The 25,575-nt window shown below is 42.0% G+C and overlaps 1 protein-coding gene across 4 annotated transcripts in view; it reads left to right on the forward strand.

Annotated features, from left to right (window-relative positions):
- Positions 1–2,490, forward strand: part of DCX (doublecortin) — a 100,143-nt gene extending 97,653 nt beyond the window's left edge. For 2 of the 4 annotated variants that reach the window (XM_008170034.4, XM_008170036.4), the window contains exon 7: positions 1,146–2,490. In XM_008170034.4, coding sequence (XP_008168256.1) covers positions 1,146–1,202 — 57 coding nt within the window. In that variant the 3' untranslated portion in view covers positions 1,203–2,490. The remainder of the gene's footprint in view (positions 1–1,145) is intronic. The other 2 variants (XM_008170033.4, XM_008170035.4) reach the window with 1 other exon arrangement.
- The last annotated feature ends 23,085 nt before the right edge of the window (positions 2,491–25,575 follow it).

Here is a 25,575-nt window from a genome sequence, read left to right on the forward strand (position 1 = left end):
TGTTCATGTATTTTTCAGGTGTTTAAGGTTCCCTTTTATACCTCAGTAATCAACAATATGAAAATACTTCTCAAATATTGTAGGGGTTGGGGTCCCCCCCCAGGCTTATAACTAAAATTATAAACTCACCTTGTTTAATGTTTTATTTATGTTTGTTGCCTAGTTGGCTCTGGACCATTCTAGTGAATTCCCATAGAAAATTTACAATTGACGGTGATTACTGAGAGCAGAGCTGATCAACAACAGGCTTCTCCACTGAATTAACCGTAGACATGAATATAATCTTTCATGTGTCATCGGTTTGTTTCTAGTGCTTGATAAAGAGCTTTATCTTTCCCTTTTATCTGTTCTCTTAGAGAAATCCCCCATCCCAACCAATGTTTTGAGGCTTGAGGTGTGTATAGAACCCCTCCTCCTCCCGTAAAATTCTTTGTGCTTTGCTGTGTTTTGATAATAGCCCCTCTGTGGGGCTATAACACAGCATTCAGTACGGAACAAGGAGAGCTTTAGCCTTCTTTAGTGATAGTTTGCATACATGGATCCATATGGGACCTTTTAAGAGGTGGGACCAGATCAAAGCCTAAAATAGGAACTTTGGAGTTCATATCCAGAGCCAGAGCCAGATGTGGTAGCCTGGACTAATTTTTAAAGCCATCTAATTGTTCATGTATAATTATTATGGGCTTGAAATAAAGACGATCTGATAAAGCATGTAATAGCCCCCTCAACTCTCTAGAGACAGCTGTTCTAAAGAAGTTGCATAGGGGCAGCTGTCAAATAAAGGTAAGACTCTTTATTCTGGACCTAGGTTCAAGCTGACCTGGATCACAAAAGATTCTATTGATTCGTGCAAAATCTATCACAGATTGACACCGAGTGAGAAGTGGCTAAAAGGTTCTTCTCAAATTACCACTGCCTTTTGTTAATGAGATCTTCCTGCTCCACCATGCATGTAATCTGCCATGGTTTCAGTCCTGAACTCCTTAGACAATAGGTTTGTCCATTTGTAGTCCCATGAAGAAGACTTCAACCTTGTTCACAGGAAGTGGTACTCCACTGAATTGAATCATAGAGCTGTCTCCTTACTATAAGATTAAGTTGGAAACTGATTGTGGGAGTTAACACTTTCTTCTTTCTTCTTACAGGACTTGTACCTGCCTCTGTCCTTGGATGACTCTGATTCCCTTGGAGATTCCATGTAAAGGAACACAATGCTAATTGTCCTTAGTACAAGCTATGTTTAAAATACAGTACAGTACTTCTGCCAAAAGAAGCAGATAGATGACTGGTACTTTCAAATCAAAGGACACAACGTTATATGTCATTTTTTTTCTGTGATTTTTCCTCCGTGCCACAAATCGACACCTATCAACTAATAGGGATAGAGTGATACCATCCTTCTGAGTAATTATATAGGGATGTAAAATTGCCAGCAATCTGACACCAATGATCTCATGCATTTCCCTTTTACTTCAATGTTTTTCTTCTGCTCTAAGTTCTTGAGTTTACTATTGACTGCAGAAAAGTTGACAGTTCCCACTAGAAATACAGAAATAAATCTTTCGCTGATCAATTCTAAAGCTAAAAGGAAACAAATACTAATCTCCACCTTTTCAAAATGCTGATGAATGCTAGCAGCTCTTTGAAAGCAGATCTGCTTCTAATTTTGCATCCCTGGTTTTAGCACCTGCATGCTGTCTAGCACCAATTTCTGTTGCTGAAGGGTAGGGAGAGAGATGACTTGTTGCTCTGGTAAAAGATGCTTAAGATGCCAGCAGAATGTGAAACAAAGGAGTTTGGACAAGATTCAGAAATGCTGCATAAAATGCTAAGTAAAGTTTTTATAGCACAGTGATTACATTATAAATTTATGTATTGGGTCATTTTCTAATAAATAAGCAAAGATATATATACATGTCAGCTGAGTGGTGAACCAGATTTCTCATGTAACCCAAAGATAATGCTGGCTGATATCAAGTTATTATACCTGCCATATGGTATCTCTCTATCTCTGCTTATGATATTAATGCCTTGTAAACAGCCAACACTGAAAACACTGTGAGAATTTGTTTTCAGGTCTGACACCTTTAGGTCGCTTTTTGTAGCAAGAAACCAATACACTTTTTATAAAAAAAAAAACAAAAAAACTTGTATCTGTGTTTTGGGAGTAAGTATTCAAGCTCCTTTTTTATAAAAGCTGGTGATTTTCTTTTGTTTAAAAAACACATTCAGAAAAATTTACAAAAAAAAAAGCCAATTGCAAAACAGTAATAACTGTGTTTAGAAATCATGTCATCACTGCCAAACAGAAGAGAAGTCAATTCAAAATAATGAATGTTTTGATAATTTTTTTGTAATGTTTAAACTTGCATTTTTGGTCTATACAATTCAATACCCCTAACTATGGTCAGAGGCTCTAATTATATTACAAATGGAATTTTGTGATATTCAAAGACGGTATTTTAAGAAACTCATATCGGGGGGGGGGGGGGGAAACAAACTGTTATGGAATTTAGAGAAACCTTTCACTTTTATTAATTACTAATGACTCCTGCAGGATGCAAAGTTTATGTATTTACAAAATGCTGGTGGTTTTTACTATGCTTAGGCTTTACTGGCATAGGTTAGTTCAGTGAACCTGACTACTACAAAACTTTACCTGGGTACAGTACATGCAAATAAACCTTTTGTTGTTGTTGTTTTTGCTTTTATTTTAACTTTGGTTCAGCAGATATGCAGATTATTGTATGTCTTTGCAATCCCTGGTCATTAGAATGAATTAGGAAGTTGTGATATTGGATGCTACACGAATGCTTGGCAATAGGATGGCACCGTTTTGTTCCTTCATTTGTGCCAGGATGCCATTCCATATTTTTTGTTTTTTCCATTGCTACCATTAACACTCTGTACTGGCTGCATCTTTTGTGATGATGTGTATAATGCAAGGTGGTTTTTTTTTAAAAAGAAAAAAGAGCTGCGTGTGAGATGATCCAAAACAAACATTGGAGTTACCCAGAGGTTTGAGTTATTTTGCACCAAATTTGCACCTACAGTCTTGAGCCCACAATTATGTGCACCCACAATTTTGCATGAGAAATCATTTGTTCCCACGAAAAACTTAATTTAAATGTGTAACCCTCTGACCACGTTGAGGTTAAGTGCCCATTTGACCTATTGTATTAAGATATTTGACTTCAATGCAGACGGACGAGGGTTCATGTTCTTTCCTGGTTAGAGCTTCTTGTTGGGGAAGGACAGTTTTGTGAACAAAGCACAGGAGTGTTGTCAGACGATCTTAGTTCAGCCCTTGGCTCTGCCAGATTTCGTGTATGAACTGGAGCAGGTCTCTTAGTTTCTTGGTGCCTCAATATATTTATCTGTAAAATGAAGATAACTGCTCTATTTGACAGGGGCTTGTGAGGCCGAATGTCCATTAATGTTTGTAAAGTGCTTTCAGACCCACTGATGGAAGGTGCTTCATAACTGCAAGGTTTTACTATTTGTGGACACAAACCTGATTATTTTAGGGGCTGATGGTTGGGTGTATGATCAAGTGGATGCTATTTTAGAGACCATCCTTGAAAATATGGCTCTTTAAGTTTAAAGCATCAGAGGCATCATAGAACAAATTATTTATGCCAACAATACTACTGACTACAGCCTGTGTTACACTGAGAAGTCAAATTTACCTTTGGCACAATGGAAACTGGCTTCCTCTTATCTTCTCTGTTAGGAATCTTGAAGATCCCCACCACCAGTTTTCCCCCAGGGCCTTCCTAAAGGCTTTGAATGGTAGCCACCATCCTATCTGTTAAAGATGACTGAGCAGTTCTGCAGTGACAATTATGCTTCTTAATGAGGCAGAGGAGTGGTCACTTGAGTGACACAAGATGCTCCCACCCCATCCATGGTCTGAGTGTCTTGCCACTCATCTCCCAATCCCTGTCAGTTTAGGAGGCAAGAGACTAGCACCAAAAAATAAATCTGGGACTTCCTTATAGCAGTTCAGAACACTTATCAATAGCTCACTGGGAAATCCAAGTCTCTTGTATCCATAAGCAGATATGAGTCATATTACTGACAGCAGTACTGTACGGTGCTTAAAGATGCATCAGAAAACTCAGTTTCTCTTCTCCAGGATCTGTCAAAATCAGTTTGCATGAGACAAAGCAGGAACCCAAAAACTGAATGGAATTTTGGGCAACCTATTATGTGGGTAGCTTAAGCAGAAGTAGATAGTTTTCCATCGGCCATGAACAGTGCTTAGATAATTAAAAAACAAACAAAAAAACCCTGCTAGTGGAACTTTCTAAAGAAATGTTACAGGCTGTGAATTGCACTTAACGTGACATTCACAAAAACTGTGAATTGCACTTAACGTGACATGTCTAAGAACTTGATCCTGCAAATACTCACTCATGGGAGGAGTTTTGCATGCTCAAGCACTACTCACACGAGGAAGGGTTCTTCAGGACTGAGCCCGATGATCGGTTTTGAGCACACACTGCCTCAACAAGGGAATTTACAGAGGCCTAATAGAAGAAAGCATTTTCTTCAGAGGGAAAATAATAGCCATTCAGTTGAGCAAAAGCCACAAGTAAAACAGGGTAAGAGGTCACACTCCCAGGTTTAAGATGCATTTCTCCAGGTAGAGATACCTGGACTATAGGTAGAGATCAGTGAGCATTTCAGAGGTAACACATAATTAGTCTGTATTGCATGAGTACTTGTACAGAAATGCATGTGGATTAGCGTCCATACGGTGCTAGGTTTTTTCCAGAATCCCTGGAATATAAAAAGAAAAGAATTATAGACAGTATACGAGTAATTTCAATATATAGGTGGCCCTGATTCAGGAAAGCATGTATGCATGTGCTTATTTATAAGCATGTGCTTAAATTCCATTTACTTCAGTGGGACTTAAGCACATGCTTAAGTGCTGTTCTGAATTGCGATGAATTCTGAATTACTTGTAGCATACTACTGCAGCAATTCCAGTCAAATTGAGTTACTTGGAGCAGACTATAGTAATGCCATGATAAACTTCAGCATTCACTTCTATTTTTTTTCTTCTTTTACAAACACACAAAACTCCTCAGGATATAAGGATTTGCCATATTCTATTATAAAAGCGCGGTCTGATTTCCCGTATGAGGCTGTTTTAAGTGTTTTCAGAGACTGAGTCACTATGATCGAATTGTTTAGAAACGATACATGAAAGAATCGTAAGCGTTGTGTATTACATAGCTCTATCTGTAATTTACACTGTGCCTGGTCTATTTCAGTGTCTATACATATTAAACAGTATGTATGCATATTTCAAGGCATATCCACATTAAGGAGGATTAGAGCAATGTCAGTGCCAGTTTTGTGTGTAGAAGATCAGGCTCACAGAGTATCGCATCAAATTATAGATCCTTCTGAAACTTTTTGTTAATATCTGAATCCTAAAGTGTATGGACCAGCCACTTTGCTAGTGTGAATTGTGGAGCTACACCAGCTCTACCACCAGAGCAGATAATCTAGTCTCCAGTTTACGTGCATGAAGCCCCTAAGGTAGACTTAAAAGATTTCAGTGACTTGGTTTTAATTTGGCACATTTTTTGTGATGGGATGTCAGACTTCCTTCTGTCCTAAAAGTGTCCACGTTCCTAATCTCTGTACATTGAGTGTTGCCTTTTCCAGGGCTAGGAGCTCGAACTGTGTTACCCTCTGTGAGATCAGAAAAAGTAGTTTAGCTCAGCTGCCACATCACTCTTTCTCTGTGATCTGTGTGTCTCTCCCAAACCACCGGCTGTGGTTTAGCCTTGTTTCAGTCTTACAATTTTTGAATGGGAAAAAGAGAGAGGGAAACTAAAAGATATTGGTGCGGAACCAAGCAATGTTACAAATAAGTTATTTTTAATACGGAAAAGGTGATGTAAAAAGTATGTTCTCCTTTAATATTATTAAATATAGGACCTCTTACATGATGTTTTGGTGGCTGTTCCTTATTGTCTTTGACCGTAGAAATGACATCCTGCTACATCATGTGGTAGCTCCTGACATTGCTCTTTTCGGGCCATACAATATCCTTGCTTACGTGCAACTCCATTGACAGGCATCAGTGGAAGTCACATTCTCTATTCAAGGGTACAGTATGACCCTTAAAGTTCAATCTTGCTTCCTTTAATGTCAATAAGAGTTTTGACATTTACTTCAATGGGAGCATGATAGGGTCCTTATATCTATCCTTCACCCACTGAAGTCAACGGGAGAGATGCCATTAACTTCAATAGGAGCAGGATCCACCCTTACAGAAAATAAATAAGAAAATAAAATACATGGAAATATAGTATAGCCACAGAGGAATCTGAACGTGCACACGGTGTAGTCTCCCCATGTATTAACAATCAAATGTAGGTAAGAGGGAACAAACTAGTTTCTTTCTTTAAATGGTGATTTTACACATGTTTTGAAAGTGATGAATATTCAAGTTATTTTTCTGGTTGTGGATCCAATATTAAAGCTGGTGGGAAGTTGCTTTTCAGGCTCCATGATGTCATCTGTATTTGGGAGCTAGATGGCTCACGGTGTTTGCAAATGAGACACAGAACTTTTCACCACTAGGTCTCCATTGAGATTTAAGCCAATACAAAGAGCCAGGTGTGTTTGCAGTGGGGCACAAGCTTTATTAGGGATAACCTTGAAACGATACAGCTAGCACTAAGTCTGTGTGTAGTGAGACCAACTTGATTAACTTCTTAAGTGCCTTCCAGCACATCTTCCCTGTTTGGGTTTCAGAAACACTTGCTAATATTGAAAAGCCCAATAAGGTGTAAGTGTGAACTGGCAGCCAAGGTACGCTACCTGAATCTGGAGTCTGCGGAGATGATTATTCTGCTTCATATTTATTCAGCTGGGTCTGGGTTAGCACACTGTGAAAATGATGGTCTAGTTTATCACAGATTCATTCTGCCTGGTGGCACTGATGCCCTCTCACAGCATGTCCATGGATTTGAGGAGGCCTTCTCAGTGGTGGGTCAGGATTGAGATGAAGCTGAATCCTGTTTCTCTGAAGGCAGCCTGCTGGGCGTGTGTTAGATAGGATTGGAGGGTTCTTGCTGCTCCAGTCATGGATCCTGTTGTTGGGTCTTCTTGCTCCCCACCATCTCCCACTCCCACTTTTCTCCTGGCCTTAGCTCTGGTTTATCTTGTAACATGTGTCTTCGGTTGTAAAGCTGGGGGTGGGATTCCTATAACTCTGCGTTTTTCTCTGAACACTTTAAGATCTGGCCATTCAGAATTTGATTGATGGGTCTGGTAAAGAAATCTCCATCTTCCGATCCGTTGTGCTGGCAAAACACCACATGCTAATGGTGTAGCTCTATGTGCTAAGAGACCCTAATGTGGTTCTTGAGCCTTTTTTCCTTAGAGCTTTTATTGTAACAACTGCTCTTTCAGGTTCCCCATTTGGGGCAGGAAATGAGGACCATTAGTTGTTTGGTTAAGGTCACAAGGTCTGGTTCTTATTTAAAGTAAGACTATTTTACATGGCTCTTAGAGTGAGAGTAAACTACACATGTACCATTGTGACGGCCTTTTGCATGGCCAGCGTGGTGTAAGGTGACCTTAGGGTAAATGAGCCTCAAGCCCATATTCTTAGCCTAGTGGATAGAGCACTGGACTGAGATTCAGCAGACCTGGCTTCTATTCCCAGCTCTTCCATGGGCCTGCTGGGTGACCTTAGGCAAGTCGCTTCTCCTCTTGAGCCTCAGTTTCTGCATGATGGAAAGGGCTGTAGAAGAGCTAGGGATTCTTTTTATTTATTACGTAATGAAGTCCGCAAACTGCACGGTCCATTATCCTTGGCAAAAATTTCCAGAACTCATTATCACGTGAACATGGTTTTTAATCTGTTAACCCCGTGTGTGGATGAGTTTGCAGGCAGATTAGCCTCTTTCGCATATTGTGAATGGGAAGCTACTGCTACTCTCCTGGTGGTGGTGTGTAAGTTACATAGGTCGGTGTTTATCGGCTGCCTTTGTCTTTCTCTCAGCTCTCTGCTCTAATTGACACTAGCTTCTTTTGCACAAATTACACAGCTTTCCATTTTGACTGTCCTGGACACTGGACTGTTTGATGTGCTCTTGTGCTGCACTTCATTACTTCTTTGTGAGCTTAACGGATCTTTCCCAGCCTTTCCTCTCTTTGATCTTCTGGTTTGATGAGCCTCTGTCCTTTTAAGAGCAGACCGTCCACTATATCGATGCCTCATTTGTACTGCCAGTATTGTAGGAGCTGTTCAGGGATTGCTCCCTTTCTTAGCCTGCCTGTCTCTGCCTATCTGCTTAAGTATCGGCAAGTCCTAGGACCTTTGTTGTGCTTGCTCAGTTTGGACTGGGTCGCTGGGAAGCTTTGACTTATCTGGTCTCTGTACAGCTTGAGTTCTATTAAAAATTCTTCTTTCATCACCGGGCTATGTGAGGAAACTCTGGAGAGAGCATCTGCCCACACAAGGCTTATCCTGGGAATGTGCAGTACTGTGTAGTTGAAGAGAAGTCAGTGCAGGTGGAATCTCAGTGTTTAGGAGGGTGGCTCATGCCGGGTCTTCAACCACAGCAAGGAGCTCCAGACAGGAGATTGTCATAAGCAAGGGAGACTGAAGAACAGACAAAGAAAGATAAAGGAATAATGACACTAGACTGTGCTTTCCCACTCATAGTGTGGACCCAATTCTGGCAACGGGGTGGAAATTGTCCACATCACTTCTGGCTCTCTCAAAACTCTTGGCGAGTCCAGTCAATCCAATAGAAACCCCAGAACATCATTTCATGGTGACACCTAGGGCAATGGCACAGACCCACAGCCAGGTCCCAAACTCCTGCTTCTGGGCTGAAAGATATTCGCATGCTAACCAATGTTTGCCTGTTTGGGGCCCATTTGTGCTACTAACCAAAATTTGGGCCCTGCACTTGGAAACAAGGAGCAAGCTTCATCTCTGGAACTCTGGTGATTTCAAGGGCCTCACTCCAAGCAGACAGTGGGCCGGTTCTTAAAGTGTTACTGGTTTTTTCATAGATTCATAGATTATAGGACTGGAAGGGACCTCGAGAGGTCATTGAGTCCAGTCCCCTGCCCGCATGGCAGGACCAAATACTGTCTAGACCATCCCTGATAGACATTTATCTAACCTACTCTTAAATATCTCCAGAGACGGAGATTCCACAACCTCCCTAGGCAATTTGTTCCAGTGTTTAACCACCCTGACAGTTAGGAACTGTTTTGGAGCCGTTTATTGCTAAATCTCTTCCTGGGAAAGGATTGTCTTTCATCTTTTCTCTTAACATCTGTAGCAGGGCTCACCTATTCCTGCTTCTGCTCTCTAGCACAGTGAACGGGAACTCAAAATTCGGCAGCCAGTTTTAAAACTCCCTCAGATTTGACAGTTTGCAGTGGAACAGTTGCAGCAGGAGGATCCCTAAAGGGAATTAACACTTTGCAGCTATTCGAGTCTGACAACTGAAAAAGAAAGTTGGCAGCATTAGCGAAAGAGGCAGTGATGGTCAATGTCCTGGGAAACAAAGAAAGGAGACTCATTTCCGAGGGGGCTAGCAGGGAGTATTTGTTAGGAAGTGTTTACTGAGCGGTGGGATATGAGTGGGAACTTCATCATAATACCAGATCAAATGGAAAGGAATGCATAAGACAGAGTGGTGGAAATGTCAGTCTTTGACACATGCAGAAATAGAAATAACGAGGGTAGAGAAACCAAGAATAATAAACAAAAGGGAAAGCCTTGGGTAGCTGAGGATCTACAGCTCGGCTCTGGGCTGAAAGCCAGCAGGGGGTCCATGGCTGTGAGTTGTTCGAGTGCTCCATCGATGCCTAAACTGGATTGCAGCCTATCCGTGGTGACAATTAGTGTCCCGCTCCCCATCACAGAAATAAGGTCATATTTGGCCATGGGCAGAAGAACTTGATTTAAAATTCCTTTCCTCCCCCGTCCCTCTGTTCCGCTGGCACATGAAAGTCTGCAACATCCTTGAAAGAGGCGGGGGAAACTGCATCCCTTTGTCGAGTGACAGCCCAGCCTGTCGTTTTGTTTTATTTTTATTTTTATCCCTTTGCATTGGACTATGAATAGAAATGCAGCAGCACCGCCTGGTTCCCGAAAGGACAGGCTGGGTACTTGGGAGAGGGAAATTGCAAGAGATGCAAAAAAGAGTAATGAGGGCATGTCAGATCCTTCCCCAGGGAACCCAGCAAACTCTGGCAAAACATAGGCAGGGCAGGCCACTCTAGTCAGGAAAGAGCCACCGCATCCTCCTGAGGGAAGAGAATATAGTTTTATTATCTTGTAAAGCCGCGCAGAACAGAACCACTGAGGTCTTTGATCTGCTGCTGGTCTTGATCACTGAGTCACTGGCCACACATGCAAATAGTTCAGCTCATCTGCACTGACCCCTTTCACCAGGAAATGCGAATTTATATAGAGTCAGATTCTGCAATGCTTATTCACACTGAGCAGTGCCTTACTGCATAAAGAGTCTCACTAATTTCATTAGAGCTGCTAGAGGAGCAAGGCAGTCCTCAGTGAGGTTGGGATGGTATAATCTTGCCCATGGCTTCCTGCGGTCAGTCTGTCACAGGAACTTCAGTATCGATGTTAATTTTTCTGCAGTGATTTATTTGTTGGGGGGAGGGGTGTCTTATGTGGGAGCAATTTGTTCCAATTTCATTATTTTACAGACAGTTTCTCTTTCCCTTTCTCTTGCATAGAAGCACTTTATTCCATTAGTAATCCCATTGGCTCCAATGGCACCACTTCTGGAGTCGGGTGCTTTTCTACCTGTGCCAAGGTATCCGAATCTGGCCCATATAAAGTGGGAGTCCCCTTTTGTGAAGCTTCTGGTGGAATTGCTGTCTCGTTGTTGAGTTTCAAGCCGTTGCCCCTTTGTTGTGTTGGGAAGAAAGGGACAGAGCCTTTCAATCACACAGGTGTCCATACTGGCCAGGCCTGGTTGTAGTTTCTTGGCTTAAAAAAGAAGAAGAACGTAAACGAAAGTGAGTTTCAAAATGTGTTTGGTACTAGATATTCCCTGGCATACTGATATCCCTTTTAAATAGCTGTGTTCCTCGGCATTCATCACTGTTCTAGCAAAACACCCGGAGTTACAGCTATTGCACCTAATACATTCAGGAGAAAGCATGGCTAGAAGGAAGGATATGCACATAGGACCAAATTTGCAGCTGGTGTAACTCCTTTAACTTCAACAGAGTTACAGCATTTAACCCTCACAGCCAGGTCCAGTTACTTACTCAGGTAAAACTCCCCTGGATTTCAGTGGGAGAGTTGCTGGTTTTTTTGAACAAAGATTACAGGATTTTGTGTAGGAGATTCTACAGTAAGGACACAATATAACACTTGACCATATGAAACCCAGCAGAGTAGATTCTCTGCTGGCACAAAGGGATAAAAACTCCATTAAAGTAAATGGAGCTGAGTCCATTTATGCAAGCACAGATGTTGGTCCTACGTTTCAAAGACTGGTTGCTGTAAACAATCCCTATTGTGAATATTTAATTGTGGGGTCAATTTCCAGGATTATTTTAGCAGAATTCATGTTGGAAACTCCAGATTCCAGATAGATTCCCTGCATGCATCTGTAATACGTGAATCTTAAATGTTATCTATTGGTTTTATTGTGGCTAGTGATGAGGCAGCTGAAGTGGTTCCATTCGGTTAAGCATCCGTCTGAAGGTCAGGCTGGGAATCTCAGAAAATCAGCCCTCTCGTGAAGGAAAGCTAATTCTACTGAAGGCCTGATCCACCATTGACAGGAATTCGGGGCCCAAAGGGTTTGCAGGATGGGAAATAGCCTCTCTCCCACTATTTCTATTCCCAGTCCTAGCTGCAACCAAGAAGAATGGAGGTTTATGGGTTTGTTGGTTTGTTTCTTTAAAAAAGAAAAGGTGTTTTCTTTTAACCGGATGTTTTTGAACATAAGAAAGAGCGTTCAGATTTGTTTCATTTTAAGTTGTGGGGTAAACTCGAGGCTGGTTCTGATTTTATCCAAACTGGTTGGTCCATCTCTATTTGCAGCCAATAATTCCTTTAGTTTTATGCAATAAAAGGTTATTGTCTTCTTTCAAAGAGTTGTTTAAACATTTCAGATATCCCAGAGCTGGATCTCTGACCACGTAGCAGGACTCAGTCTCGGTAGTGCTCAATCTGAAAGAAGACTATGTACTTTTGGGATTTGCCATGATGATGATGATGATGAGAGCAGAATGGTTCATCTGGCACATGCAGTCGTAACTGGATATGCTGGTAGCATTAGGTAGAGAGGGACCTGAAGCTGGTCCTGAAAATCCTTACACTTCAGGGACGCCCATATCCAGAGCCAAACTAAAGAGATGACTCCTGTCTCTATAATGGGCCAAACTGAAATAATCTATCTGGGTACCTCTGAACATTGAGGAAGTCCAGATTCAGATCAAAATTTCAAGTTTTAGGCCGAGTTCTAGGCCTGTATAGGTTTCCTCTGACAAATTTACAGCCATGTCTTATTTGTAAAATTCCACCATAGCTGCTTTTCTGCCTCTGTTACTAACTGTAGGACAGCAGTCATGGATGGGTCAATATTCCATTTGACATGCAGGTGGCAGTCTAAATATAGCGGGATTTCAGCCTCCCTCACGTTATGCACCCAGAAATGTCTCTGGGGTACTTGCAAAGCAGTACATCTTTAACAGGTTCTTTTTCTTTTCTTTGCTATGGAAACTCCTTCAGATTTAGAGTAATGTCTAATAATGTGTCCGTTTGAAAAGAAGAATGTCTAGGGAAATAATTGCACTGTTAATCAATTGGTGTATAACATGAAGCAGAAGTATTGAATGTAAGAACAAGAAAGCCTATGAGTAATTACAGTACATGCTGGATTCAGACGTGTAAATTGTTGTTAGTTCGCTTGTCATTTAAACTGCATGTGATCCAAGCAAATTTCTCACTGTGGCACTGCTAGTACGGGTGCGGTTGTCAGTTTAGAAGGCAATTTGAGGCCTCTTAGGAAGAGGAAACCTGTCTAGTTGAATCTCCTTCTATTCTGATACAATTTGGAAGTCAAAGACATGCTTTTCACTTCTTGGTGCCCTGTATCTTATAACACTGTATAGCCTAGAAGCACAAGAAAAGAGAACCAGCTGGATGTCTTTGTTGTTACTAGCATTTGCCTATTTTCTTAATCACAAGCTAAAATAAGCCACTCTCACCACGTTCTTCATGCCCCTATTATCTGAAGAACGCGTATTGCCTTCATTCTTTACCCTGAACTTTGCAGTGCTTCGGTAGGCTGCAATTCTGTTGAGAAATAAATTGTGCTAAGGGAGGTGTGCAGCTGAATTGGAACCTGATCATTGATTACTGTCATGTCATGTATTGATTTTGTATCATTTCATCATTAATAACAAAGCTGCAATATAATATAACCGAGAGGCCGTAATGTATTTTCTATTGTCATTCAGATGGGGGATGGGAGGATGGGGGAAGAAAGGGCTGAGTTTAAAGTTTAGCTGGCATACTTTAGACTCTCTGTACATAACCTTCGAGGACATAACAGTTGTAGGGATTGAGTTGTATTTTGCTAGCCTGGTAAGCTTCTTTTTGTTTTGTTTAAATAGTGATGTATTTAACTAATGACATGTTGTACAAAGCATTGTTAATTTAATGGATGTTTTGATTTTCCTATAACAGATCCATATAACATTTCATTTTGGCAAGAACTTTTCATAAGCCAGCACCAGTATTGCACACAGCATTAAGTTGACTAGTTATGCTTTTTTTGTGGGGGGAGAGGGATTTTTTTTCTTTGGACAAATAGCATTACCCATTGTTAACTTACTGCTTGGGGCTATATCTTGAATTTCCTTTTAAAATGAAATTTAATTTAAAGTTGCCTGTGAGGGATATGAACAAGCAAGAGGCTATGCCAAAATGTCTCAGTTGTATCATCTTGTAATATATTGCAGCTTTATGCCAATGATTCCTTGCTTATCTGTACACGGTACATGCATGTTTTGAACTAATTCTGCATTCTCCATTTGTGGTGAGTTATTTAGCATTTTTACCACCTTTTGTGCCATTCAACTTGTACAGAAAACATTTTTATTGATGTTTTAAAGGGTAAAAAAAAAAAAAAAAAATTCTGCTCCATAGCTGTAAGTAGAACTCGATTACTTAGCTAACAGATGTAAATTAGTGGTCGTAGTATTAGAAACGCTAGGTTGCTAGTGAACAAGCTTTTGAGAGTAAATGCATGGTATTGTACATCTCATTTCTTAATTAATTCTTCCTTTACCTCTGAAAAGAAGATTCTCTCTCTCTCTCTCTCTCTCTCTCTCTCTCTCTCTCTCTCTCTCTTTCTGTCTTTCTCTCTGTCTCCCCCTCTCTCATGGTTGTAAGTTACAGATTTGGGCATAAGTAAAATAATATACAACAAAGTTTGAAAAGCAGTTGTCAACAGGCTCTCCTGAGTATGTGTTACGTATCAAAGAACAATGCCTTTGGAACTCTGAATAGACACTGAACTTTAAAGTAAAACAGATAAAAATCAGTCACATATTGTCTTTGATTGAACTGTACAATTAGTTAAATATTCACAAGATCATATCATTAGTAAAATATGTGATCTTATTTACCCATTTCAACAGAGGCGTTAGGCATGTGATGTATTTGCAAATCATTATGCCACATACATGTCTGTTTTTAATGGATGTCGTCCCATAGGTCTGGAATTGCAGAGTTTGCATATGCTCTTTGATTTTACTGAATATTCAGTGGAAGGTCGGGGGATGAAATTGTGTTAGCGGTTCTGAAAACATCTCCTCCTCTTCCACATTCCCAGACTCTGATTTCAATTTACAGGGTTTCTTTGGTAGTTGTGCCTCCGTTTGCAACAGAGGACATACAACATTAAAAGTTTGGAAAATATGGGGCTACTTACAAAGATGGGGTCTGTAAGAAACAAAGGAAACAGACATGAACAACTCCCCCAAAACCTACCAATCCTAGATCCGTGTGTCTATCCCTCATGCCTCTTCTCTCTTAGCAGTATTTCCTTTTGTTAGAAGACTTAACGTTCTAGCCCAAATTTCCATTTTTGTGAGGTGTTGTGAACTGTTTTTACTACTTGTAATAATCATCCCAGATCTGATAATACTTGTAATGCAATGCCATGCAGCAGAGAACCGGTCCACTTTCTAGCTTTGCTCTCAATATTTGTTATTCATTCTTTTCTCATCTAAATGTACATTTGCAAGATGTGTGTAATGTCACTTTCAAAAATAAAATTTGGTTTCAATATTTAGGCTGAGAAAATCTTTTGCTTCTTTTTTATTTGGCCTGATAAATATGTTGAAAACAGATATGAGTAGTTTTAGCTGTTCCCAGTCTTGCCCAAATTAATCCCATTTGTATTTGCACGAAAGGAAAATGAGATGGGGAAGGGATCTTGACAGTAGTGAAATCATGAAAAGATCCCGATACGCGTGATGGAAAAAGTGACGTGCAGATGACCCCAATGAAGTCAAAGGTTTGCACCAGGTTCAAAACTGTGCTAAACTTGACCCATGGATTGAAATCTCGCCTGGGCAGTGGCCAGCATAAAGCCTGTGCGCCACCTAAGTCTCACTTTAGCCCTGTGTTGAGGGGTTTAGTGGGACGTGAGCGGTTTGTAGGGTTTGCGGTGGCTCTCTGCACAGGGCTGACTTTTACCCATAGCAAATAAGGTCCAAGTTCTTCTCTCACAGGTACATTAGTGGGAGCACAGTGAAGTCAATGACATTCTTAACTGTCAGCCCTTAGAAATGTTAAGAGGGTATAATCCTTCTCATTCAGTTATACAGTGCAAGCTATTTTCCTGTTTATTTTCTGGTCAGATCTGCAAAATTAAAGCTGAATGCGTTGACTCTGCTTGGCCCTTATCATTGGATGCAGAAACTTGAATTTTCCTCCATGAAGAGCTCAAATTCTTTTCAATATGCTCAGAAGGAGGCCTTTGTCCTTTTTCCTGTAGTCGCCTTACCATAAACCAGAGAGAGCCAACATACTCAACCCTCTCTGTCCAGGTCCCATTAGCAAGCAATGCAGGGGCTGATTATTGGCATCCATTAGTCATTAACAGGCTGTGCTTGGACAAGCTAAAAACAGAGCATACAGTACATTATTGTTTTCAATGAAAGACCAAGTTAAAAATCTGTGATTCCCATAATGAAACCAGGAGAAGAAAAGCCCCAGTAGAGCAGCATGCATTTGAACGTGCGTAAGCTGAAGGCAGTGCAGACACAAACAAAAAAGTAGAACAAATTCTTTAGAAATTATTCTGCATTCATCTTCATTGTAGCCCCAAAGCGAACACAGCACCCCTGTGACTGGAGAGGTTTTAACGGGCCACTTCACCTTGAATAGTCCCTTGAAAACTACTTATACTAAACAGTCTATTCCACCTTGTATTTAACAGTAACACTTTGAGTCAGTTTCCCAGATCTGAAGAAGAGCTAGAGGTAAGCTCGAAAGCTTCTCTCTTACCAGCAGAAGTTTGGTTCAATGAAAGATATTACCTCACCAACCTGTCTCTCTATGGAAACTAAGGGCCTTCTTCAGGAACGACAAGGTTTAAAACTCTGTCCCCTCCCTGTATGTTATGTGTGGCTATATCAGCTGCTCTAGACAGTGAAAAGTATACCGCAAGTTGCCACATAGTGAATCTGCCACACACCGGCTTGCTGAGCAGTAACATCCCATGAGGAGCCAGTTATGGTGGGGTGCAAGTCCCAGAGAGCGGGCTAACTTACTAACAGTAACGGGATGTTACTGCTCAGATGTGTGCTGCAGATTCACACTGCCGCTTGCAGTAATGTGTAGACAAGCTTGCAGAGGAGATATGATATTGGGACAATATGGTATTTGGCTAATAAGGACCATTGCTGAAAAACAATGGGCCTGATTTTGCTCACACACCTGTAAACTCTGCTGACGTAAATGAAATTACTCTTGATTTAGATCAGCGTAAGTGAGCGTAGAATACTGCCTCCAAAATTCAGTATTCCCACTAACTCTGCATGGATCAATATATAGACACAATTCACTTTCGGTTTCCCTCTTTCATCATAGCAGTGAAAATACATGTATTAACTTCTGGACGCGTTATACCCAAGTACACTGTCCATTTTCTGTTTCTGTTGTATGGACTGAAACAAAACGTCTGATCTGTTTGGAAAGCGCTTGGTTGGTCTCTTGACCTAATCTCCACTTGATGCTCAGCCCTTGCTTGCTGTGCAAATCTGGTTCTAATCAAATGAAACATACTTTTTCCTGTCAGGCTTGTCAGCTGCAAATAATCCAAGGATTCTGCGGTTCCTGGCTTTGAATCCCAGCCCAAAATGTGGCAGACAGCTATGTAGGGTATTAGAACATTTATCTTATGCTGCTCTGTGAAATGTGGAAGACAGTTGCAAAGTAAGCTAAGAATTTCTCTGTAATAAAGTGTTCTTTATCTTGCTTTTTCCCTAAATAAGACACTTCTAACAGAGAGAGGGCCTGCAAATCTAGAATTACTTGTACAGCATCTAAAGTTCCTCCTAAAATCTCACTTCCACTGCTTGCCTTCCACCACTAGCCATCTGCATCTCCTCCCATGCCAGCTCCGTAAATCAATAGATGCCCATCTTCAAAGGTGTAGTTTTGTGTTCACCCAACTTGCACATGACCCTTATCACAACTCCAAGGGTTGCACATTAGCAAATCCTGTCTGTGCAGAAGTGCACGCTTGAAAATCTAGCCCCATAGTATAATATAAAACCAACGTCACAATAAATAAACACTGTACTGCAATAAATAAATAAAATAGCAAGAACCCTGGAACCAACAAAAACTATTTAGGATCTAATCCTGCAGCCATTGAAGTCAATGGCAAAACTTCCATTCACTTAAAAGTTGTAGAATCAATGGCCTTACCCTGCAACTGTAATCATGTGAGAAATCCATATGTACATATCCAGTGCCACTGAACTGAAGTCAGGACTCTTTGCATGAGCAAGGATTGCAAGATGAGGCTCCAAAGTGAGAATGTAAACTGTTTGGGGGCAGGTATCATGTCTTATACAGTATGTTTTTTAATCACCATGCACACCTACGGCATTGTAACAACAGGAATCATTCACAGTGATCTGTGTTTCCTATTCTGTCTGTGGCAAGATCTAAACCACTGATACTGTAAAGATTCCCATTAATTGCACTTTTCCCAACACTGTCATGAATACTACCTTGTTTGTCAAAAAATGGCAAGTATAGAAAGGACGCACAAGTTTGCCGCCATTTTCCTTTTGGTTCATAGTGCAGTGCACGAAGTGTGTCCAACACAGCTTCCTGCTTTAGGGGCCAACTCAGCAGGGTGCTGAGTGTGTTCACCTCCCATTGATTGCAAAGGGCGCTAAGCATTTTCCAAAAGACCTGCAGCTGTGCACAGACTAAGCATTAATCAATAATAAAGCAAGAAGCTATGGCTTATTCCATATATAATCCAATCTAGTTGCCTCACTGTCCCAATCAATGGGACAATTTGGAAGCATAACGCCTTCAGGAAGGCACCTTTCTCTGAGTGAAAGTCATCCCAGTGCAGAGGGCCAGCATGAAGAGAATTTCAATCTGTATGATTTTTCCTGCCCGCCAAGACTAAATATCAAGTTCAACTCCAAACGTTTTAGCCGGTTTCTGATGGTGGTTTTTCTACCGTTGTCAGGAATGTTGCATTCAGTTAGGCCACTTGCAAGAAGTGAGGTTGCAATAAATGAGATAGATATTAAATTATGCTAAATGAATTACTACTATCCTTGTCATGGAATCCTGTTTATTTTAAGCAGAGATATTCCCACAGTTGTTACACCCAAGCAAATGTTGGGAACCCAACACCTGCTTTGGACAGATTTAAATTGTTTCTTCTAACAACTGTGTTCTGAGTGTGTCATCTTCTAATTTAAGTGTTTTGAGTGCACTGTTAATATCAGCAGGAGAAATGGGGAAGTGCCATTCAGCTGGTAAAACAACAAGTATTCATCTAGTCACCCCGAGAGTGACGGCTAGAAACTGTTTGCAGAACACAGCCAAGGAGAAGTATGTCATTTTTATAGGTCCCTGCAACATGTCAGTTTAGTAATAGAAGCTGCCATTCATATAGCACTTTAGGTTTGGGCAAGAAGCTTTATTACTTTAAAGGTATGTGGAGACTGAAGTTCAAACAGAGTGAGATTCTAGATCACTGGGGATGATGTTCATCAGCTACATTAGAATATCAGTCTTATGCCCAATGTAGTCAATTGCCATTTCAAGGCAGAGTATCAGAGGGGGAGCCGTGTTAGTCTGGATCTGTAAAAACCAACAGAGAGTCCTGTGGCACCTTATAGACTAACAGATGTATTGGAGCATAAGCTTTCGTGGGTGATGTCATGCGTCTGACGAAGTGGATATTCACCCATGAAAGCTTATGCTGCAATACATCTGTTAGTCTATAAGGTGCCACAGGACTCTTTGTTGTTTATTTCAAGGCAGAGTGGTCACTTTCTCAATGCACTCATATATCCTGTGTCACAATCTCAAGAAGTAACAAGAGTTTCCACCAGATGTCTTTAAAGTTGAGCAGTTGCTTGGTGGTCTCCATAAAACACAGCAGGGAGTTTGTCCAGTTTCTAGGGAACAGATTTTCAAAGGTAGTTAAGTGCTGAAGGATATAGATAGGCACCTAGTGGGATTTTCAAAAGCACCTAAGCAGATTAATTGCCTGCATCCGGGCACCAAACCTGCTTAGGTGCTTTTGAAAATCCAACTAGATGCTTATCTGCATTTTTAGGAACCTACATACTTGTCAAAATCTGGCCCTAGGTGACTAAGAGTCTTAGCAGAGAGACTATTGAGTAAATGGTCATAGAGACTGAAATACTCTCACCCCATAGGCATAGGTGCTGGAGTTGGGAGTGCTGGGGGTGCTGCCACACCCCCTGGTCTGAAGTGGTTTCCATCATATACAGGGTTACAGTTCAATGGTTCTCAGCACCCCCACTGTACAAATTGTTCCAGCACCCCTGCCCCTAGGCATAGGGACATTTGCTTTGATAATCCCCATTAAACACCAGTACCATGGGGAAAGAAAAGAGGACTTCATTTTCCAACTAAACATCTTCATATTTCATGACCTCTAGTTTCATGGTAAAATGAATTAATACAGCTATGGGTTTTGTGTTAGTATAGTATAGTACCATGATTTTAACATTCAGAAAACTCCCTACCAAATACCTCGCCATATACAACTGAATCTGTTATCAGCCTGCAAATTATAGACATGGTTGTTCCATTGACTGGAAGCTTCATATTGTAACAATATTATCTTTAGCCTACTTGGAAAAAAATTGGAAACAAACCGGGGAGATTTTCTAGCACCTTATGAACTGAACATTTGTTAGGAAGCTGCAGAAGACAGGGACATTTTTATTCCTTTGTGCTGCTCAAAGGATAGTCCAATTGCAGAGGAATGAATTAGTGGTCCTGATCCTTGGAGAACAATGCTCGTGGACAAGTTTAGATTTAAACTCTCTCTGCTGTGGAACAAGTGAAAGAAACCATGAAAGAGAAGATGCTGTTCTATTGTCAACTGCTCATATTTTAACAGAGAAGTCCTAATTGTCATTCAGAGGAAGCTGATGTCTAGAAAACGGCTGTTGAGAGAAACATAGCAATTCAGGGTATGTCTACACTGGCAAGTTTCTGCATCACAAGTTATACCACTTTTATTGAAACATTGGAATTAAACCCCTGTTGCGTGTCCACACTGCGCTCCTTGTGACACTGGAGCACATCCACTTTAGCAGCTCTTGCAATGGCAAAGACAGCAGTGCATTGTGGTAGCTATCCCACTGTGCAACTGGCCGCAGGGTGCTTTGGGAAGGGTTGGCAATGCCTTGTGGGGTAGGCACAGTGTCACATGAGGCAGGTTTCCCAATCCCATTGTTCCAGGGGCATCCTACTACATTGCCAGCTGCTTTTCAACTGAAGTGGGGAGGGGAGGGGAGAGTATGTGACAGGGAGTGTGTGTGTGTGTGTATGGAGGGGAGGGGAGAGACAGTGTGTTTTGGGGAACAGAGAGTGTGTCAGCATGCTGTTTTGTAAGTTCAGACAGCAGCAGGAAGCAACCAGTCCTGAGGCAGGGGGAGGGGGAAACCCCAACATCAGCCCCCACATCCCTCCCTGGGCTCTCTGCACAGCAATCTCTCTCTCTCTCACACACACACACACACACCCTGCCTCTGTGTTCAACAGCACGAGCATGCCACATTAATGGTTTGCTTTGTGTCCCGGAGCAGATCAGCACAGCACACATGGGCTGTCAGAAATGGTGCTTTGAAAGGGGAGGGGCGCATGTCTCTAGGGCAGCCGAGTTCAAAACAATGAGCAGAACAGTCACTTGAGGCATTATGGGACAGCTCCGGAGGCCAATTACAGCGCAGAAAGCAATCAAGTGTCTACAATGGCAATAGACCGCTGGAGCTATTGCGACTCTCGTCAAGGTGGGTTTTTTTGCAGCGCTGCAACTGAGGAGTTTCAGCGCACAAAGTGGCTTGACAGCGTGTACACACGTCTGCAGTTTGAACGCAAAAAGCTGCTTTACTGCGCAGAAACTTGCCAGTGTAGACACGCCCTCATTTTGAAATCAAATATCAAATTAGCCCCCACAACAGTATATTGTAACGTAGGTGTAGCAGCAGGTTAAGACAGACTGTAGAGGTATGAGGCTAAGCCGCAGCAGCTGTGCAGTTTAATGGGCTGTTAACTGGGTGAGGGCGGGAACATAAATGGCAAATAATGAGGCTTCTGCTGGGGTTTTGTTCATGAAGGAACAGTGCAACTGAAGAGCTCAGTGCCTGAAGCTTGCTAGACTATGCAATGCTAATCCCTGTGAGCAACAGGACTGAAACTTACAGTAAGTGCCAAGTGTCAGCTCAGCATGTGAGTATTCACAGTGTCTCTCTTCACCTACTGCTGTCCTGTCCTGAGAATGAGCCTGGCTCCTAAGGATTTATAGTGTGCTGTGGAGAGGTGGCTTATATTGTACTTCTCTTTTCAGAAAACCAAAAAGATAACTGGCCCCACATGGAAAAGTCTTGCTCCTGGGAGGGGATAATAGGAGTGAGTGAGCCCCGGGGTAGCTTTGTGGTGTAGGTTCACGGCAATTTGATGAAATAGTGCTTCTGCGTCCGTCCTGATGAGAACCTAATGAAGGTTAAGGGCCTGCCTGTTGCAAACAGGTTTAATCACAGTTAGCTGACACGTTGCGGAACACACTTTGTCCTCGTTTACACTGACTGTGGTGACTGTCGTGTCATCTAACTAGCTTGTGTGCAATCACGTTCAAGTACAAGGAAATGCTGGCCTGTATTCAAGCCTTAAAGCTACCAGAGGAAATGTTCAACTTTTCAGTCTTCCTAATGCTTAACAATGGGGAACTGCCTACTCTTCTGAGGGGTGAATTAGGTGCGGGGTGAGCTTCTGCAGTTATTCCAGCAGCAGCAGCAACTGCACATTTTGTAATGGCACAGTTCAACATAAACGTAACAAAAAATGGAATAGAAAATACAACCCTCTAAGCACAGGCAAAGAAGAGATCTCGCTGTAGAGCAGGAACGCCTCTAGAAAGAGAGCAAATAAGGTACAGTATCTCCCACATAGTGGGTGCATGTTTATTTTGATTTATTCAGTTACAAAATGTAAACCACCTTTTCTGCTTTAGGTGTCCTTGACATAGATTTCGAAACAGAAATAACCCTAAATACCAAAATAAAGCTGTGCTGCTGCTCCTCACGGGTCAAAGAAGTAGATCATATCTGACTTGTAAAAATAGCAGCTAATTATATTGGTTAGCAGTCAGAAGGAGAACACTTAGTGTGCTAACCTATGACTCAAGTAACTTGGGTTTAATCCCCTGCCTTACCACAGGTTTTCTCTGTGGCCAAGTCACTTGAAACTAATGCGAGTTAGGCACCTAATACCTTTCAGGAGCTGGGCCTCAGTTCCCCATCTGTAAAATAGGGTCAATAGTACTTCCCTGCATCACTGGGGCATTGTGAGGATAAATACATCAAAGAGAGTGAGGCACTCGGGTAACGGGGGGACATAACTACCTAAGAGACTAACATAATACTAGACATTCTCAAAGCACTGTACAACCATTAACTAATAAATCCTAACATCCGTGTAAGAATTAGCCCCATTTTACAGATAAGGAAACTAAAATACATAGCAATTAAGCATTTTTCCTAAGGCCATGCAGTCAGTGCCAGACTCAAGCGATCCTGGATGCAATACAGGTCTAAGAGCTGTCTTCACAGCACAGGATTCAGAGAAGGATGGGGGGGGAGGTGCAGTTCTAGGTGCACTTTACTGTTGTTCCAAAAAGGCATGTGTTCCTCTGTTAAGCATGAGTACTACCAAGAAGAGGAGGCTCACAGTCAGTACTTGCTCCCGGGGATTTTTTTTTTTTTTTTGAGACTTACATATCACCGCACAGGACAGGATCTTGTCCTACATATGTACTGGTTAACTCACAGCATTAGTTACAAGATTGTATTTAAATATTGGCATATGCTCATTGCTACAGGTTAAAAAAAAATGGCTACTAGGAATAGTCCATGCCCTTCTAAACCTCCAGTGTCCTCCATAACAATAAATAGTCAAAGCAGGATAATAAATGGCAAAGACAAGACAGAGCTGGGCCCATTTCAGATGATAAGGCTCAGAGTCTTCTTGTAAGGCTACTTCAGTCTATAGTTTTGCTCCATTTTAAATTCAGTGTCACTGAAAACAGCTTTCCCATAATAATGAATGGTTCCCAAGAGCTCCGTACTGAAGGCCAACATATGTATAAATATGCCTAATAAATAGCAGATATCTTCCATAATCAGCAGCATACATGGATCTTCCAAAAGAAAGAGCCATGTGTTTAATGGCTTGGAGGCAGCCCACCCAATGATATGTGCTTCACTGACATATTTGTTCATCTGTCTAACAAAAGTCCTTATATGGCAAAAATATCCAAGGTGAAACCATTAATGGCTCAGACCCAGATGTGAACTGCTGCTGCCACCAATGCAAGTATCATAAGAACTAGGAAAAGTCAGACATGATGCCTGGGCCTTTTATTCCTCTTGCATATGAGCCTAAGCCAGGCTGATGTCTGTGATTGTCTTCGCTTTCTGAATTGCGCTGTGTAAGGGTGGGATTTTGCTGGATCATTCTGGAAGACGTTTCATACCTTCCCACGTCCCGAAGTGAGGAAATGCCACTTGAAGCTCCTGTTTTCCTGACATTTAGGCGATGCTTTGATTTTTAAACTCATTTAGAAGTAGCTCAGTTTTAGTGGCCTTCAGCTGTTCAGGCGAAGAAGGAACCAGTTCAGTTGAGAGCCTTTCTCATGACCCTGTGATGGGAACGGCTTTACCTGAGTTTCACTGTGAAACAAAAGTGCTCCAGGCTGTTCTTTTAACAGTCAATGTTTACAAAACATTCAGCATACAAATGGCAATTCAGAGGGAAAAAGCCTAGTATCCCCTTTAAGCTCCTCTGGGGTGAGTTTCTTCATGTGTGTGTTTTTCAGCATGATTGACATATGGCAAATAATAGCATTTGCTGCTATTCTTATGTGTCTTTTAGGAAATATTAACCTCAGCATTGTATGCACTATCTTGGGCACTTACCATAATATCTGAGCTCCTCACATTCTTCACTGTAGCTCAGCGGGGTTCAGGTCCATGACTAGGGTGCCTAGGCCAGGGGGGTTTTCAGGACAAATTTTTTGGTGGCCTCAGAGTGCGGCCACCAACTCTGGCTGGTGGTCGCTCTCATGCTTTTTCCTAAAATACTTAATTAGCTTTAGGAAAATCAAAGAAATATGCACATAGACACGTCCAAATCACTGTAATTTATTTATTGCTAGCTAGTAAGTCTGTTGTGAAAAGTGATATTAACAAACATACAAGTATCACTTTTCACAGCAGATTTACTCAGCCCTGGCAAGTCTGGGGACAAATTAAGCCCTGGATGGAGGGTTGGGGGAGGCAGTGTGGGCCAGGGGAGATGGGGGTTAGGGGCTGGAGGAGGTAGCGGGGAACTGGAGCCTGAAGCCCCGCAGCCGGACCCTGAAGCCCCGTGGCCAGAGGACAGGGTCCAGGGTCAGAGCCTGAAGCCATGTGGCCACAGCCTGGGGCCTGCCACTGCACAGTCGGAATCCAGGGCTGGGGTCCAAAGCCCCTTGGCCAGCGCTTGCTGCTCTGCCACCCCAGGGCTGAAGCCCAAAGCCTGGGTCCCACCATCCCTGTGAAGGTGGGGAACTCACTGGCTGCCTGCTCCTACAGCGTTGTGCCCCGGGTGACTCCAGAGGGAGGCAGGGCCCAAGCCCTGCTGCTGGCCCCAGCAACCAACACCAGGGCGGTGCATCTAGGAGCAACAGGGAGGGGGAGGGGGCTCTACTTTGCCCCCCCACCCCATCCCCATAT

The sequence above is a fragment of the Chrysemys picta genome, chromosome 9, assembly GCF_011386835.1.
Source record: "Chrysemys picta bellii isolate R12L10 chromosome 9, ASM1138683v2, whole genome shotgun sequence".
Classification (NCBI taxonomy): Eukaryota; Metazoa; Chordata; order Testudines; family Emydidae; genus Chrysemys; species Chrysemys picta.